General features: G+C 36.4%; 3 protein-coding genes and 1 long non-coding RNA gene across 4 annotated transcripts; 1 reads left to right on the forward strand and 3 right to left on the reverse strand.

The window, feature by feature from the left end:
- Nucleotides 1–16: 16 nt before the first annotated feature.
- LOC121251894 (ATP-dependent RNA helicase glh-2) lies at nucleotides 17–3,108 on the reverse strand. The gene is made up of 3 exons (XM_041151299.1): nucleotides 2,911–3,108; nucleotides 1,557–1,731; nucleotides 17–729 (listed from the first exon to the last, which is right to left on the reverse strand). The coding sequence occupies exons 1-3, from the start codon at nucleotides 3,047–3,049 to the stop codon at nucleotides 636–638; spliced, it is 408 nt and encodes a 135-aa protein (XP_041007233.1). The 5' UTR covers nucleotides 3,050–3,108; the 3' UTR covers nucleotides 17–635.
- A 2,008-nt stretch (nucleotides 3,109–5,116) lies between these two features.
- On the forward strand, nucleotides 5,117–7,816 carry LOC121253107. The gene is made up of 2 exons (XM_041153019.1): nucleotides 5,117–5,430; nucleotides 7,440–7,816. Exons 1-2 carry the CDS (start codon nucleotides 5,204–5,206, stop codon nucleotides 7,645–7,647), a joined length of 435 nt encoding a protein of 144 aa, XP_041008953.1. The 5' UTR covers nucleotides 5,117–5,203; the 3' UTR covers nucleotides 7,648–7,816.
- Nucleotides 7,654–8,249, reverse strand: LOC121253108. The gene is made up of 2 exons (XR_005938356.1): nucleotides 8,108–8,249; nucleotides 7,654–7,901 (listed from the first exon to the last, which is right to left on the reverse strand). It is a non-coding gene; the product is annotated as an uncharacterized LOC121253108 (long non-coding RNA).
- Nucleotides 8,250–8,334: 85 nt separating this feature from the next.
- LOC121252449 (CLP protease regulatory subunit CLPX1, mitochondrial-like) lies at nucleotides 8,335–16,427 on the reverse strand. The gene is made up of 15 exons (XM_041152103.1): nucleotides 15,395–16,427; nucleotides 14,972–15,033; nucleotides 14,734–14,831; nucleotides 14,513–14,592; nucleotides 14,089–14,139; nucleotides 13,866–13,940; nucleotides 13,700–13,777; nucleotides 12,436–12,492; nucleotides 11,191–11,261; nucleotides 10,993–11,092; nucleotides 10,750–10,854; nucleotides 9,773–9,835; nucleotides 9,530–9,652; nucleotides 9,246–9,404; nucleotides 8,335–8,574 (listed from the first exon to the last, which is right to left on the reverse strand). The coding sequence occupies exons 1-15, from the start codon at nucleotides 16,289–16,291 to the stop codon at nucleotides 8,500–8,502; spliced, it is 2,094 nt and encodes a 697-aa protein (XP_041008037.1). The 5' UTR covers nucleotides 16,292–16,427; the 3' UTR covers nucleotides 8,335–8,499.
- Nucleotides 16,428–18,617: the final 2,190 nt, after the last annotated feature.

Raw genomic sequence — 18,617 nt, forward strand, 5'->3', positions numbered from 1 at the left:
TTTTGGGGTGGTTAAATGGGGTTGAGGTTGCAACCCCTTTTAATTTTTGACACCCATTTTTCCTTTATTTGCTGGGTAAATTGGAGCTAGCATGTGCATTTGCGCCCACCTCCCACCATATATCCTTTTCACGGTTCACCACGGTGCCTCTGATGCATCTTCCCCTTTAAACTTGCTTCCCCTAGAATCGGCAACAGCAGTCCACATCGCATATGTGATATGTTTAAGTTCTATGCACTGCAGCTCATCTGATACCGAACAAAATGAGTGCCATCACCCAGAGAGAAATACGTTTCATCCGAATTGTATTTTGCATCTTATATATCATACTCATTTGGGTTTCAAAGATCTAGAAACAGCTTTTGAGGATCTTTCACCCTCAAGGAACCACGTTTCCAGTCAAGTGTTGGTGGGACAAGAGTTTCTCTGTAATGTGTATAGCAGTCCGCCATAAGCACTCTCTTTTTTCTAGAAAACCAGATTGGGAAGTAAATAATTTCACATTAACTCAAAGAGGGGTGCATAATATGCATGCATAGAAAAAAGGTTTTTATATTTCCTTGTGGAAATGCGTGTGTACAGAATCTATCTAGAAACCATCATGGTTCGTTTGATTATACAGCAGGAGCTTGACCTCATCTTCTCCACTTGTCAACCTCTCTAGAAGTTGCTCGGATAAGTTTCTTGGTATTAATGACAATCTCATCAACAAGTGCACCGATCTCATCCCTGACAGCACCAGGCTAAATGAGCAAACAATCTATAGACCGAAGCTCAAAGGAAAAATAACGGCCAAAAATCTAACACAAAGCAAGTCATAATTATGAAACTTTTACCAGTCTCGATGCGACAAAAATTCCTATATAGATTCTCTGTTCGAATGCAGTAGATATATACCGAACAATAGAACAAAGCAAATTGGAGTATCTCAGACTCTCATAGTTGCAAGATTTGTATCTCACAACATCCATGAGGTTTATCCTACCTTTGAATAAGGAATGGACCTTGAAAGTTTCTGAGCAATATTCACACTCCTGTAGAATTTTATGAGATGCGAGCTTGGAATTTTGTTCAAGGGATTTGGGAAGTTTAGCTTCATTCTTTTGCTTGAATTTGAAACTTTTTAACTTGTTTTCACAATAATAATAAACTTCTATATTCCTCCTATGTCATCGAACCACACAGTTCTCCAGTGAATATTATAATTTGATTTTAAAGATCTTTACATTGCCCAATCAAGATTCTCGACTCTTAAAACCTTGAAATGAAAGTGAAGTAAGGCAGTTCAGATCACTAATCATGAATAGATCATGATATGTTAAAGACTGATACCAACTCCCATCATTTATATCTATAAGTTCTCTGCCTTTTGTGAAAGAGAAGTCATCAAAGACAATTCTCCCAGTTATTCTTTTCTTTTTTGGTTCTCTCCTCTCCTCACTCCTTTTTCCTTTTTTCTTTCTTTCTTTTTCTCGCCATTTTGGTTTTCTTTCTGGAAGTGAGTTTAATGCATGTTAAATGGAAACACGCCAAGTATAACTAAAGAATAAACTTACTGAGAGGGAAAATTCATAGAACCATGAGAAAGATGCCCAACATTAGAGTATCTCCCGTTTTCATCCAAAGCAATGCCCCTCCCCATACCATAGCCAAAACCTAAGCCAATCCCACATCCAGCACCAAATCCAATGCCAACTTGTAAGCCGGGAATCCCAGGACCAAATCCTGCACCTGGTGAGAGGAAAACCATCTTACACCAAAAAAGAATATTTGAGTTTTATTTTTCTTCTTTGAGCCAAAAAAATATCTTTTTTTTATAGGAAAAGCTTTTCTTAATTAGTGAATTGAGCCAAAAAAATATCTAAATTTTATTGTTGATTTACATTTTATTAATCAGCAACATATGCAACATAAGGATTGATAAGCCTATTACCAAATGATAAAAAAATTTGGCAAGGTGGACGGGGGAAAGAAAGCGAGCATGACACCTCACTCCCCCGCTATTATAAATAATGAGAATGGGAGCTATTATATATATATATAACACTTTCCAAACAAAATGTAACACACATAATGTATCTTAAAAGGATGACACAATGAAATTTGGTGCATCGAACATCTTCCTTAACACTGTCTTCCTAGTTATCGCAAATCTTCTAGATAAACTGGATAAAGGACTAGAATACTGCCAAGTGTGAAAATCCTCAATCAAATTTAAAACTCTATTCTTTTTCAATTCCAATGACGCCTTCTGAACATTTTTTGGTTAAAAATTGAAAGTAAGTTGGCGTACCCAAACTCCTGAAGATCAAATTCCTTACATCAACCTATAATAAAATCCAACCACGAGCACTGTATAAATAAAAAAGGCCACTTTACAGTAATATTCACATCTCATTAAAATCCGACCCCTCTCTGAATTGAAATGATAAATTATACGCACAACATTTTGTTCGCAGTGGCTTCTGACAATTTAGCATGTAAAATTGTAGTCCCTGATATATTCTAGATAATTGTTCAAATAAGTATCGTAATTCTAGAGAATCCCATATGCTTTCTCTTATAGCATCATTGACAGAAACAATAGCCGAGGGCGGGGTTGATCATGGTCAGAGGTTGAAAGTGAAGGGCATATGTGGGTAAGTGTTTACAGAACTAGGTCCCCAAGAATAAAAACCTCATATAGATTAATGATAAATGATTTATACAAGCTTCAAGTACACAAGTTAGGTCCGGTAAAAAAGACCTCACCTTGAAAAAAAGACTGAAAAAAAAAACAATTCTTCGTTAGTGAGATCATTTTTTAAAAAACTTGTATAACTTGTCTGTCTATTTGAGCTTCTACCTATCATTACTCTGAATTAATAGAGATCTGTGGGCAAAAAGGCAACAAGGAAAACGGTGAAGTACCACCGAGAAGACCGATGCCGAAACCAAAACCGCAGCCAGCGCCGAGGCCGAAAGCGGGACCCAGCTTGCCCAGTTGCTTCGAGTTGACATGCGGAAGCTTCCAGGCCAAACCCTTAAGCTCTCCTCCCTGATTTCCCATGCCTTTCTCCTCGACACTCTTCCTGGGTTCTTCTATTCTTTTCGTTTATACAAATCTCGACGGTGGTATTTGGTGGAGGCTATTGCTAAATAGGCTCGTGGGCTGTGGCCGACAACTTAAAAGCCCCTCCGGATTGGACTGGACTTGGCTTGTCAGCTTCCAACTTTCATAATTAAGGTCCCGGCTAGATAATTTCATTCTATCTTATACTATTTTATTTTATTATTATAATTTTTTTAAATTTTTATATAAAATATAATAAATATTTTTTTTTAAATTGAAAATAATAATATTAAAAAATAATATTATAATAATATTTTATTTAATTTTTAACTTTTATCTAAAATTATTTTATCTTATCTCACCATCCAAACGGCACTAATTGACTTTTTCGCTTTTATTTTTGATTTTTTGGACAATTCAGCTATCAGTCCAAAACCACTTCAATAATCTGTCTATGTCTAAAATGAAAAACTTTAGTATCACAAATTATATTTTATGGTGTAATTTTTATAAAAATAAATTTATAAATTGATATAATTATATTAAATTAAAAAATTATTTTTATTATTAAATAGATTTAATGTATCATATGTTAATGTTTTAATTTTATTTTATAAAATACCTTTCTTAAACATTAAAAAAAAAAAAGAGAAATCTTCAAATCGGATGTTGTGTTTATTAGTGTGTGCAAGCCTATAAAAATTTGATACTCATGCAATTTATAGAACCAACTATAGATGCGAGCTTGAGCAAATAATTTCTCTCCTGAAGCCCAATCTCCCCCCCCAACCCTCTGCGGGGCCGTCCGTAACCTTATCTTCTCCCTTTTTCTGGTTGTCTTGATGCTAGAATTGTTTTCATTACACGTGAAATCAAATGAGATATTCTTCTCTTAAGAGGAATTAATTTCTTACACGCTTCTATTTTACACTTTTAAAAAATACACGTCATATCGAAGGGTGTAAATTTGCCATAATCACCGCGTCCGGTCCGTAGCTGCATTAAAAAAGAAAAAAAACTACAAACCCAATTACTAACAATGTTTGTTTGTTAATATGGAGTTTAGGACTTTGTTATGGACATTAATGGAGAAAGCAAAGTCAAAGGTTCCTTATTTCCTCACTATCTCGTGTGGTATAGATTCATAGAAACCTATTGTTATTTGAAAATTTAGATTGTGTTATCCAAGAAATTGTATATAATTGTATTGGATATGTTGAAAGCTTTACTACCATTAAATCAAATGAGGTCTTGATGCATGCGGAGCGGATGCTCTCTTGGAAGCCTCCATTGGTGGGTAAGGTTAAATTGAACTTTGATGGAGTTTTATTTCAATATTCGTTATCTGCTGGAATCGAGGTTATCTTAAGGGATGTTAAGGGTGAAGTGTTGATGACATTGAATATGAGGGAAGTGGATGAGTTTGCAGTGAATGAGATTGAAGCCTTAGCTGCCCTACGGGGTTTGCAAATGACTCTTCATCTTGGTATAACTAGTTTAATATTGGAAGGGGACTCTTCCTCTATTATTGAAGTTGTAAATTCTAAAGAAAACGAACCTCATTATACTGGGCCCTTTGATTATGAAAATTCAGATTTTGGTTAGAAGATTTCAGGATTATGAGATCTCAAGGGGTTGGTAGACACTAGACAGGATAACGAAGCGCTCATTTGCTTGCTCGCCATGCTGGGCTTGTGGCATCAATGTCTGATTTTATTATGTCTCAAGTTCTATTAGATGCTGCAATGTAATTGCCTTATGTTGTATATGTCTCATTTTATATGAATGCACTCTGTTTCTTAAAAAAAAAATGTTTGTTTCTTCGGTGTGTGTGGCGCACGGAGGTCAACTTTATTCAAAGTGTCTCATTTTGATTATACAGATTAGGTAAGATGAGATGAAATATTTTATTTTATTAAATAAAATATTATTAAAATATAAATTTTATTTTAAAATTTATAAAATTTTAATTTTTTATTATATTTTATATAAAAATTTTTAAAAAAATTATAATGAGAAAATGGGATGAAATATTTTGTGTATTGGATTCCTACTTTTGCAACGGAAATAGGAATAGTCTCACTCCCGACCTCAAAAGCTTTCCATAGCTTGAAACTCCGAAACCTTTCCAACCCGGCAAATGCGCTTGCAATGGTGATGTCACATTTTCTATGGAATCGAACGGTTATACTGCTACTAGTAGCGGTACTCCCTCTTTTTCTTCCCATTATTATTACAAATTCCAAACTGAAGGAAATAATTTTCGCTCGATCTGATCAAGAACAATCTCCCATGGCCATTGAAATATGTGGAGTGAAGATTGAGAGGAATCCTCCCCAGTCCAGACTCGTTGAACTTGGTGTTACGGCATGGCGCACGTATGACTCCCAAACCTTTACCTTTCACTTTTGGATTTGTTTTGTCTGAACTGCTTTTGTTGTTCACCACATGTTCAATTTTCTTCGCCTCAAGTTTTGTGGGTTTTCAAAATCTTGAATACATCGCGAATGTTGTGATGAATCTGGTTGGGTTCTGTGATATGCATACTGGGAAACCTTGTTGGGTGAGAAGTGAGAAGTGACGGAGAAGTCCTTTTTTAAGCTCCAAAAAATTAAACGATATCGTATCATTTGGTCTAATCAGTATCAGTATAAATGGATCAACAGGTCTGTGCCAAATTAGATGAAACACATGTTTTACTTTATGTATTGGTTAACCACGGGAGAATGTTAGACAATCTCACTATCAAAGATTGGAGTGAACTGCTAAGTTTTTATAATTGAGCGAGCATTAAACGTCAAGGAAACCCTGTTAGAATAGAAAAAGGGGCAAAGAATGGATTTTGTTAACAATTAGGAACAGAGGGATGAATCTAATATCTTGAAGCAAGCCATAGGATAGGGGGATTTTTCTCTTGAATTAACCGAGGTGCACTTGCAGGAAACTCCTTACCGAGGGCCGATGCACCCCCGGGATTAGTCGGGATGCTGTTCCGGACACCCGGTGCCAATAAAAAAAAAAAAAAAAATCATCTTGAAGCAAGATCTGAACACACCCTGAAGCTTTATTTCGTAGATTACCAAGTTCAATGGCTAAAATTGGCTTGGTAGCACCATCATCCAAGTTAACTCCAAACCCCCTTGGGATGATTGTGTTTGGGGAACATGCCTGCTTGATCATTTTGGATTTCTTTAGAATAAAAAAAACTATTTCCAATTTTGGTATATTGGCCAATTGACTTAAGGATTAATCCTTTTAAAGTGATATATTACCCGTCTTTCTTCAATATATTGTTAAAGACCCAACCATTAATCTAAAAGCTCTAGGATTGTTGGATACTAATTTGGTTAAACATTTAACTCTTAGGATCCTAGCATTCCACCACGCTTCTAAATATGACGTCCACGACAGCCCACTTATAGACACTGACCCGGTGGTAGCCCTTTCCCTTTTGGCGGATTCACTCATCTATATGTATTCAATGACTTAACACTATGTCCATATATAGCTCCAAGGCATTTTAATCCAGCTATATAGGTCGCCCCTACGTGACTTGAATTCGTGATGTGATCCCTGAACTAATACCAATTATTAAAGACCCAACCATTGATCCAAAAGCCCTAAGACTGTTGGATACTAATTTGGTTAAACTTTTAACTCTCAGGATTATAACATAGATAAAGCTCCATTGGGCAGAACATAATCAAGAAAGAAAGGCACCAGGCAAAAAGGACTTTAGGGTTCCCCATGAATGTGACCCTTTGTGTGCCCATCTTGATTACAAAGCTTGGTATATGGGACTTATACTTGGAACACACTTCACTTCGAAATTTTCGGCTACATTCAAATACATCAAGCTCTTTTGTCTTACAATTCATGCTAAACCTGCTCCCTCCAAATAACTCTCCTGATTATCTAATATGAGCTTTTTTAACAAGCTCTGGACTGGTGAGTATGATGAGCCTATAATCTACACCGACACTGCAGTAAGATTGCTATCACCAACACTACAACTCTACCAATTACCTAGCATCCCAACTCCTAAAGGGACACCCTATTTCAGTGTTTCTCCACCCTTGCTCTCAATTTATATGAAAATCTACTGAGCCGCTTAAGTTTGGTTTTATTTATTTTTATATATTTATTGTTGTTCTTATTGTTATTTTGGTAAGCTATTGATATTTTCTTTACTTAAAAAAAGTTATAGATATCGCTCTTGGTTCTTGAACCAACAAGTTCTAACAACTGGAGGATGTGCCAGCAAGATTTCATTGGCATACCGAATTTTCTACTTGATTATGTTTAATGGGAAATTCATTTATCGGATGGCGAGATTGCCACTTATTCCAAACTTCAAGTTTGACATAGTCACTTGTGATGTGAATAGGTGGGAAGGCGGTCCAAGCAAATTTCCATGGGAATTCACTGCCACGGAGACTATGTATCTGCTGGAGGGGAAAGTCAAGGTTTATGTTGATGGACATGACGAATCGTTTGAAATTGGTGCTGGCGATTTGGTCGTGTTCACTAAAGGAATGAAGGTTACTTGGGATGTTACTGAAGCCGTGAAGAAGCACTATAGCTTAGAAAAGTAATGCATCTTTTTGTTTTTTTGACATAGGAAAGTAATGTATCTATCTAAACCTTCGAGCAATGTTGCTTTAGAATGTCTTTTGTGGACCGGATATTACGGTGCCAAGATAGTTTTTACTACCCAAGGTTTCAACTCAATGACTGGATGTGTTGGATATTAAAATGTTTCCATCTATTTTCACGTCTTTCAGTGTGGGGTTTAAAAGAGCCATTATAAGCATAGGATTTAACTGCTGAGAGCTAAAAATCATCTTTGCTTATTGCTGCTCTTGTTTCGCTTCCGGGAACAAATCTCCACGGGTCTGCTCCACAAAGCTGCCTCATAAATGAGTAATTCTACATACAATCGTAAAGTACATAAATGTCGCGTAATTATTTTAGAAAAAAATAAAATTCACAATTAAAAACTTAATTTTTTTTTTTTTTTTTTTTTTTTTTACGTAGATCTTGTATTTTATTCACTTTTCCTGCAAAATTCTCCCTCGCATGCACCACACTGAATATTCCCTTGGTTTCCCCCTGGATGCCTGCCGTTCGGGCTGAATCTTTCTGGGTTAATTTGACTGTTCATGACAGCTTATTTACCAATATAATGGATATCTGAAGAATAAAAATAGTGAAACAAGATGATGCGGGAAAAATAATTCGTGTGAACAAAATCTCAGACGCAACAGTTTTTTACAAGAAGCTTCATAAATTAGCAATGCTGCATTTTTCTTTCATTATTTCCCTCAAATGCAATGTACATGAAACACAATTTATTTTGTTTTACACGGGGATAATTACACCAAACTATGAGTGTGGTTTTTACAAATCTTTGCTGCATCCTAACAATAACTATGTTTGTAATGATGTCACATGCTCATGGCTCTTGATGGCAGCTCTGATTCACCTTCCTGCGACTCTCCCTCAGCCGCCTCAACATTATCCTGCAAACATGCAAAGACCGGTCATGTAATTACCAAACTCACTCTAAGACTGCTACTGATCCGAAGTTGGGTAAGGGCCCTAAACAACCAGATTAAAATTGGCCATGAGGCTATTATTACGTTTTGATTTATAAGTCACATATCCGAGTCCTGAATCCTGTACTAACCCCTCCCCACGGTTCTTATAATGGAGAAGTGCCTGTTATTTAAAGCTCACTGGCACCATCAACCGATGCTAATAGGAATCATCATAAGAAATCATCTACTGTTCCATGGGAGGGGATGCTATTCTCATGGAAAACATTGATCTGGTGACAAAATAATCAGAATTGGGTTCCTGAAAACCAATTTCGAAAATGCAAGTCCAGAGATATGGACTATCAGACCTTTGATAATTTTTTTTTTTTTCTCTATATAATCGTGGGTGTCCGGACCAGCTTGTGCGCACCTTGACTAATCCCATGGGGCCTTGAAGTTAACGACCAGATAAACCTCCAGTGGCCCTAAGGGGACTCGAACTAGTGACCATTAGGAAGCAAACTCAAGGCCGGACCAGCTGAGCTACCCCTCGGGATTATCACACCTTTGATAATTTAGAAGAGTCCTAGAAACTCAGGCAAATGCATAGGTGGGAATATGCCCCCACACAAAAATAATAGGAGTGCCCATACCACTGAATCCTTCAACTTTGTTTCTCTTATGTAATGCTCCAAGGCACCATCTCCACGAAGAACTTTCCCTCCACATCCAGGGGTATCTGCTGAACCCACCGACTCCTCATCAACCACAACAGCATCTATTCTATCATTGCCTGTCTTCACATCTGGAATCTGAAGAGTACATGCATTCATTTGATTCTATAAGTCAATAAAAGAGTTATACAACAGTAACTCCAAGTAATTAAAACAGACAAGTCATTCAGCCTCAGCAACAGAGAAAATAGACAATTGCATACCTCATACATGGCTTCTGTAAGAATGCTTTCCAGTATGGACCTTAAGCCCCTGGCACCAGTATTCTTTGCCATTGCTTTCTTGGCAATCAATCTCAAGGCTTTCTCAGTAAAATGTAGCTTCACCTGAAATTGGGAGAAAGATCATTCGTACCATTAGCATAGAGGTAAAACTCCAATTCTGTAAAACATGCTGAGAGAGAGAGAGAGAGAACATATGTAGGAAAAAAAGAAATAGATACTTGCATTGTTCATGCTGAACAATTTCTTGTACTGTTTACCAAGAGCATTTTTTGGTTCAGTGAGGACCTGTACAACCACAGTAGAACACACAACTCTTAGAGATTCAAACTAGGAGGAATATACTATCCATTAACTGAAATCGTGACGATTATAGCCCTAAGCTTGGCCTGCCATCTCCATTTAAAACTAAGCATATAATTCCACAACGTGCAGAAGGAAAGCATAGCACTAAATTGAGTGGTGAGCTTAGGAGCTTAATTTCCTGTTCTCAATACCAAATGTGATAACATATCATAATTAAAAAAACGAAGCTTTTTTTCCAATTCACAGCTAGGATTGAAGTCTTGTATATCATATTCCTAATGACTGCAAAATGATTAAGTCCTCGTTTGGATAGTCAGATGAAATGAGATGAATTGTGAATAATAGTGAAATAGCTTGTGAATAATAGTGAAATAGTTTGAGTTAAGATGTTTTATGGGATTTTGGGAAATGAGAGAGAGAGTAGAATAAAAATATTATAAAGTTAAAATATTGTTAGAATATTATTTTTTAATATTAGTTTTGTTTTGAGATTTGAAAAAGTTGAATTGTTTTTTGTGTTTTGTTTAGAAGTTTGAGAAAGTTGTAATGAATCAATGATTAGGTACTGATTAGATGAAAAAGTTGAAGATTTGAAATTGCAAGTGTTTGTGTTTGTGGTGTTCGGATGGGATGAGATAAGAGCATCTTGCAATCCAAACGGGGTCTAAAGTTCATATGCACAGAACAGAATTTTTTTATCACAAAAAACCAAGCATAAGCCTGCCAAGACAAAAGGGGGGTCACACCTCTTAATCCTAAAAATGAATGACTACATTTCTATTAGTCTTTCCATGTATAAAAGCTCGCCAAGACATTCACAGTACCAGTCCCAACTATGCACCTACAAAGCTTTAAACTGGAAAGAAAAAACATAAATAAGTGTAATGAAGCATTACCTGAACAAGTTGGTCCTCAGTTAAAGCTGACAAACTAACTAAAATAGGAAAACGTCCAATAAACTCTGGTATGAGACCATATGCAATAAGATCAGCACTTTCAACCTGAGATTGAAAAAGCAACTTTCATACTCATCTGGACAAGACGAATTTAACAACAGAACAAAAAAAAATTAACATAAAAGAGAAAAATAAAAACTTTAAATTCCCATGTCAATGACTTTAAAGGGTCTTGCTTCTCACCGACTCAAGTAAGGATGATGTCACTGCAGCATCGGTTACTCCACCAGTTCTCATGTTTGCACGAACAGGCGCTCCAAAACCAATTGAAGAGTCTTGCCGCCTGTTTAGTTTTGTGATTTCATGGTTACACTCTCAAACACCAAAAGAAAAACAAAGGGAAGAGGTATTCAGCAAGAGAAAACTTATATAAGGAACTACCTCTCGGAAATTGTTTTCTCAAGATCAACAAATGCTCCACCACATATAAAAAGGATATCTTTTGTATCTATCTGCAAATCATGTAAATGAATTTGGACGATGATATAACCAATGCAATAGCTAAACTAAAAAAAATATACAAACAAGGTGGTCCTACGGATGAAAACAGAAGATGAAAGCCAAAAGATATCATTTTGGCTTGAAAGGAAGGAATGGAGTTTTGAAGATCAGGAGTGCACTTTGGATGAGCTAAGAAATTTCTTTTTCCACACCTTATTTCTTTGGGCTTCTGTTGGTGTATTCAATGGATCTAGCTTTCATGACTTTCCTATATCATTTTCTAGCTCCTAACTTGTAACACTAAGTGATCTTTTATGTATACTTCTTGTGTATTTGGTCTACGCCTATTTACTTGATTCAAAAAACTTTATCTTACGTATAAAAAAAATGTTCCCTTCTGGCAACTAATAGTCATTTGGGTTCTCATTATATAGCTTTGCATGATGAGGAAAGGATTATATCTACGCATTGCCATTCCTAGTTCTCAAGGAAAAGGCATGACATAGGGATCCTAACAAAAATCTGTAAATAACAGTTGAACTTTCACTAGTTGCAAAACAGTTTTACAGCTGTGGCAAAAAATATTCGCAAACATGTGCTCTGTAGACCATCTCCCTGGTTAATTGAAGTTTGACATATAATTTTGACCTCATCCATCCTGCAACGACCGTGCTCTCTTCTATGTTCATTTCCCTATCACGTTTTCCGTGGGAAGTACATCGGCTAAAATACAAGTGATACACAGGTATCAGCATAATCAAACCATAATCCTCATATTTGTAATTTTAGCCCATTGGTAAGCTCGCATCAATCTCTGTGTCCTCGTTGCATGGGTCTTTAGCTTCCAAAAAAATGAAAAAGACAAATCTTTACCTCCAAAAAGAGCTTTGAGACAATCATCTGGGATTTGTATACTGAAACCCTACAACTACACAATCTCTTCCTCTTTTGATAAATTTACCAGGACCACAATATCTCAAGACAAAAATCTTCTACCTTGTCTCTCAACATGAATTTTAAAATTACTGAGGGAAAATAAAATGCTTTTAGATAGCTAAACACAAATAATGTACCAAAATGGCACTGAAACAATGCCAAAATGGTCAATCTTCTATGAAATATCTGTAACAAAGCACATAATCTGGAATGATGAAACATAAAAGAATATATTTAGGCCTATTATACCTGTATGTTATCACCCCGAGGATGCTTCCTTGCCCCCTTCTCAGGTACATTAACTATCTAGACAAGAAAAAAGTGTAATCTGTGTTTAGACTACTAACAAAGATAGTGCTAATACTTGCCCAGAAAATAAAATGCTAACAACTGTACAAAACATAAATTGAAGGAAATTGGGTAAATTAAAATGAAAACTCGGTATGAACTAAAAGACATTAATTTTTTTTATAAGTAAGAAGATATTTATTAATATTGAAATAGGCATAGCCCAAGTACACAGAAAGTATACAAGAGAGAACGAAAAGACATTAATTACAAGGGACCTCTAATACAATGTAAAGACACATATAATCAATGCTTATAATAAACGATGAGATCATGGGGACAGGAAATGCCCGGGATCCTTAGTTATCTGGTAAACTTAAAATCGATTGTTTTTTTGTGTCTTTACTCTAACATGCAGCTTATTTGCTACATTCAATACTTCCACTGGGTTTTAGGGCCACCACTTCATATTTTATGATTATATGTACACTGCAAGATTTGCTTTACGAACTCGAGCTGTTCTACGAGGCACTTCAACTCCCACCCCACCCCCTTTTTTCTCACCTCACTTGCATTATTATCCCTCTCAATAAACATATTGTTGGGTTTGTGGCAAGCAAGGCTTTTTTTCTAGCTTGACCTTCTCCAAGGATCCCCTTAAAGATTTACTCAGTCCTCAAAGTGTAACTTGCAAGTCTCTCTGAAAAGGTTCCTCCGACCCTTTTGGATGCCAAAGAACATGGGTTCCATTGTATCAATGAATGTTTCTAGTCCTCTATTTAGCTGTGTCTTAAAGCAAAACTAGCATAACCACATGGATTTCTTACTTATCAAAAAAGGGAAAAAAAAAATCCTTGCACAGACCATATTATTCAAAACTTAGTGATCTATGATAACTTGATACAGTCATAAGCATCATAAGAAAGAATCTCAATATTGTGTATATAGTTTGTGTCATAAACATCACAAGAAAAAAGCTCAAATCTGTGCATATAGTTTGAGAAGCCTATACAGGGCCAGGGTGCATATTAGATACCTTCTGTGTCATTAGAACCAGAGTAGAAAAACCAAAACCGAAATTCCTTAAAAAGTTTCAGAAAGATATTTTTTTAAGTAATAAGGAAGAACAAAAATGCATGGATAAGTAAAAATGATTTTAAAAGTGCATAATAAATAAATAAATAAACTGAAGAGAATGACAGCAGTGGAGAAATAATTGACTTACTGTTCCTTCTAGCATTTTCAATAACGCCTGTTGGACGCCCTCACCAGAAACATCTCTGCTAATGTTTAAGCTCTCAGCCTGAAAAAAAAAATGAAATAAGAATATTCGAGCATAAAAATATGTGCACATTAAATAAAATTAAGATAAAGCCTAATCATCGTAGAACCTTCTTAGTTATCTTGTCCACTTCATCTATGTAAACCATCCCTTGTTGAGCTGCTTGTACATTGAACTCAGCTGCCTAAATGCCAATAGATAAGCACAAAAAGGTTAGTCAAGTGATACTGAAACGCCAAGCAGATAGAGAAGGGCCACATAAAAAGCATACAGCCAAGAAGCATTCAAAAGAATGTCAGTCTGCAATCTAAAGAAGAAAAATAGAAATATACCGCAAGTAATTTGTACAAGATTGATTCAACATCTTCTCCAACATAACCTGCCTGCAAGATTAGAACAGAACATAAACTAATGCATTAGTTGCCTCCTTCAGTTTATTATAGTAAGTAAATAAAGGAATAATCCACACCAGAAAAATTTAGCCAAAAAAAAATCATCAATACAATACTAGAGCAGGCAAACTTTTTCCTTTTTCCAAAATGAAATTCGCTCACAATTGAGCAGTTAGTTATAGATAACAAGCATGGTAAAAAAGCACTAATTACCGTTGCTGAAAGAAAATAACTACTAGTGTGTAAAGGGGGAAAAAGTCACAAACAAACTCAACCTGATGCCCATATTATAAGTTCAGGAAACTGATGTAAGTTGCATATTTTCAGTAATTTCTAATGATGCATCAGTGAGAAACAGACTTACCTGTGTCAAAGTTGTTGCATCAGCTATGACAAAGGGCACATTCACAAATCGAGCTAGTGTTTTAGCAAGTAGCGTCTTCCCTGATATACAACATGTAGATCAGAATGGCAGCTTGATATTAAAATTCAGAGGCTCAATACACAGCTTTCAAATAAATAATGCGGAGCCCAGTGGTTTTCAGAGCATGTCACAGAAGAAACAGCTTTCAGTTGTAGTTGTACCTGAGCCAGTCGGGCCCATCAAAAGGACGTTGCTCTTTTCTAGCTCCACACTATCGTCATCATCTATTCTCTCTGAAATTCCTGCTTCTGCTCCAGACCTAACATGAATTAAAATCAGAAGTTCAGTTCTCTTAGTTAAATCCCAAATGACTATAAAAGGCTAGAAAACCATTCCCGCGGTGAAATAAGAATAGGGGTCACAAAAAGATTAAATAAAATATCATTATGAAAAACTAACCCTTTTTGCAGGGATGCATGATATATTCTTTTATAGTGGTTATGAACAGCGACTGCAAGCACCTGCAGTATAGACATGAAGCAACCATGTCATATGCTTCGGAGAAAGTGATCGAGATTAAACACAAAATTGCTCGAATACGCATTGTATATCTCACAAATGCCAAGGATGAAAAAGTACAGCGGACACTGAAATTCAAGGAATAATCTTCTCCGTGCAGAAGATGCGAATAACAACCAAAGAAAGGAAACATGATAGCAAAAGAAAAAGCTCAGCGGACCATCAATGTGAAAACAAAGCCTCAACATCTTTCTTGCATTTGATGAACATTTTATGCATTGGGAGGAACTCAATTACCGAAAGAACATGTGGGTGTGAATTGGTATGATTATACGCAGAAAGGGTAAGGAGCAGAAACAAGACCTTTTTGGCTCTATCTTGGCCAATAACAAACTTGTCGAGACCCTTGCAGATCTCCTTTGGCGTGGGCAAGTTCTTGCCTAAATTCGACCCGCCCCATCCGCTTCTGTCTCCGTCACTTCTACCATCACCGCCACCACCGGGCCCTGACGCCCGAACCACATTAACCCCAGGCATAAAAGGCGGTCCAGGAGGAGTATGCACGGCCAAGTCATTTCCCGAAGGCGGGGGCGCCCAATTCTCTGGCGGGTCCCCACCAACATCAGAACTATAGGATCTTAAAGTGTCCCAGAACGAGGCTATAAACCTACTATTTGTGTTAGCAATAGTGTTATTATTTCGATTATGCTCGTCTCCTCTGCCGTTGCCATTTTCATCAGCCCCGTTGCTGTTCCTAGGTCTTGTAGGTGTGTTATTGAGCCTGCCAATCTCGACGAAGCTGCCCTGGAGAGGGACAATCCTGTCGGGGCGGAAGTAGTAAGCCCTTTTGCAATTGGGGCAGAGATTGGCGGAAGCTCCGGTGTTAGCATGAGCATCATCGGGAACATCAAGGGCACCTAGAGGAACCGGAGGAGCTAAATTGTGGCGATTGGGGAAGGAGAAGAGAAGATCCATGTGCTTGAAGCAGCGGGGGCAATTGGCATCCGCACGAATCTTACGGATATTATGATGGTTGAGGCCATCGGAGTCGGAGCCACTGCGGCCCCACTTGTAGCGCTCTTGGACTCCGATGAGGGATTCGCGCCGGCGCTGAGTGCCGAAATGGAGGTGGTTAAGATGGGTCGAGATGGAGGACAACTGAGTTAAGCGGTGGGGGTGGTGGTGGGATAGGAAGGTATCTGAGGTCAGCAGCAGCGCCATTCGCTCCACCTTGTTCCTCCATCGCAAAATTCCAGACATTCGCTGAGAGAGAGAGAGAGAGATGAAACTGTGTTTATGTTTATTGGTTTTATTTTGCTTTTCTGGCAGGGATACTTCTTTTATTATTTATTATTATATTGTTAGTAATGAGGGAGAGAGTTGAACAGTGTGAAAGACAGACCCAGATAAAAGAGTTTAGATGTTATCTATGTATATACGGTGAGAGAGAGAGCCTTGAAGGGAAGGAAAGGCCGAGGAAAAGAATGAGAATGGGAAGGAGGTGGGAGAGAATTGAGGAACAAGTAATAAGATAAAAGAAAATTATTTAAGTATAATATTTTATACAATTATGTTAAAAAATAATTTTATTTTTCATAAAATATCTTATAAAAATAAAATTATTTTATAAAAATATCTTCATTTTATAATATTATGTAATGTATTGTGTGTATATCATTACTGTAAAATAAAAGCTAAAAAATATGTGTGTTTTTGAAATTTCTCTTTAATAAAAGAAACAAATTATGTTTAGATACATAAATGATTTGATCTCATCTTATTTTATAAATATAATTTTTTAAAGTTTTAAATAAAATATAATAAATAATTTAATTTTTTAAAATTTTAAAATAATAATAATATTTAAATAATTTTTTATTTAATTTTTTAACTTTATTTAAAATTATTTCATCTTAATGTCAGCGAAAAACTTATTTCCTAACGTATTATCTCTGTACTTTTCCTCGTATCTTAACCTGGTTTTGTTTCGGCTTGGCTGCGTAACTGTATCAGTGTGTGTTCCTCTTTGGTCAAAAGTATTCCGTGGAGTCTTTACCTTACAGTATAAGGAACTTTGGCAGACTTGAGAAATCTGCTGCATCTGCCCATAGTTTCAGATAAAGCACCCCCCACACCACGCCTCTCTGGTGCGCGAGTGAACCAACATGAATTATTAAGTTACGTTTAGACGTAGAAGTGAATTAAGTTAAATTAAATTGAAAAGATAAAATATTATTAAAATATTATTTTTTAATATTATTATTATTTTAATATTTAAAAAAATTGAATTGTTTATTATATTTTGTATTGAAATTTAAAAAAATTATAATGATAAGTTGAGATGAGTTGAGAATCTAAAAGAAACCAAGGCGCAAACGACAAACCTGGGAGCGCCTGGGAGCAGGAATTGTAAAAATGTTTTACACCACCCAATCATGAGATGACATGTATGAGTCTCTCTCAATGTGAAATAAAATTAGCTCTAAGAAAATAATCAATTTGGTAGGAACTTTCTCCTCCTCTCGAGACCTTCCTCCCCTCTCTCTCTCTCTCACACACACACACTCGGGCCAACTTTGAGGAACCTCACTCTTCAATATATAGCTGCAAACAATAAGATATGAAACTGAGCAGAATCAAAAGTTGGCTGCCAAAGAGTAGAACAAAATTCAGACTTAGAATTTCAACACACAATTATAATGGCAGTATTAAAAGCATTGATCGGCATTATCCAAATAATAGTTACTGAAGTCATTTTTTTTTTCTTTTCTCATTCTCTTAAAAGTTCAACTCTTTCGTGAAAATCATTCGGTACCCCTCAACAAAGATATGTCATAGTAGAAAAAAATACTTATGGATGGATGGGTTTGAAACTCAACAACAGACGATTTCCCAACCTGTTGAGGAGAGAGAAATCGACAAGTTCGCAACCTCTGGCTGAAGGAGGTGGGTTAAAAAACGACTTGCGACCTATTGAGAAGAGATCTTGGCTGCTGCTTATGTTGGATAGAGAGAGAGAGAGCGCGAGAGAAGTTCTCATTCCATAGTGGTGGTACCTACGAACAAAGTCTATGAGAGAAATAGTGGAAGAGGAAGCAGTTAAGACTAAATGGGGTGTTTGGATAGAGAGAGAGTGTGAGAGAGAGACCAAGATTGAAAGGGGAAACTTTATAGCTTCTAGAGAATGAGAGAGAAACAATGGAAAATATCATCAACTCGCACTCACGGTAAATTATATGAGTCTCTTACGCGTCTGGTTTTTATTGGTTGGTGTAAATTAGAAGTTTACACCCGTCCCGGTTTGAAATTTTTTCCATTTAGTTTACCTATTCACCTGGACCATCGCATCACTGCCTTTTGCTTTACCACTCTTCTCATCCAGTTCTCATACAAGTTCTGTGTAAAAAAATGACTTTTACTTATAAAAAATCATTTTTTTATATTTTTTAAAATTTATTTTTCACAAAAATTTATATAAAATTTATTTATCTAAAACTTATACGAATTATTTCTCCCATACATATAAAACCGTCTCACGTGTTTGACACCCACCCACATGATAATTTTCTGAATTAGAACAAGTCGA

Source organism: Juglans microcarpa x Juglans regia, chromosome 2S (assembly GCF_004785595.1).
Source record: "Juglans microcarpa x Juglans regia isolate MS1-56 chromosome 2S, Jm3101_v1.0, whole genome shotgun sequence".
In the NCBI taxonomy this organism is placed as follows: Eukaryota; Viridiplantae; Streptophyta; class Magnoliopsida; order Fagales; family Juglandaceae; genus Juglans; species Juglans microcarpa x Juglans regia.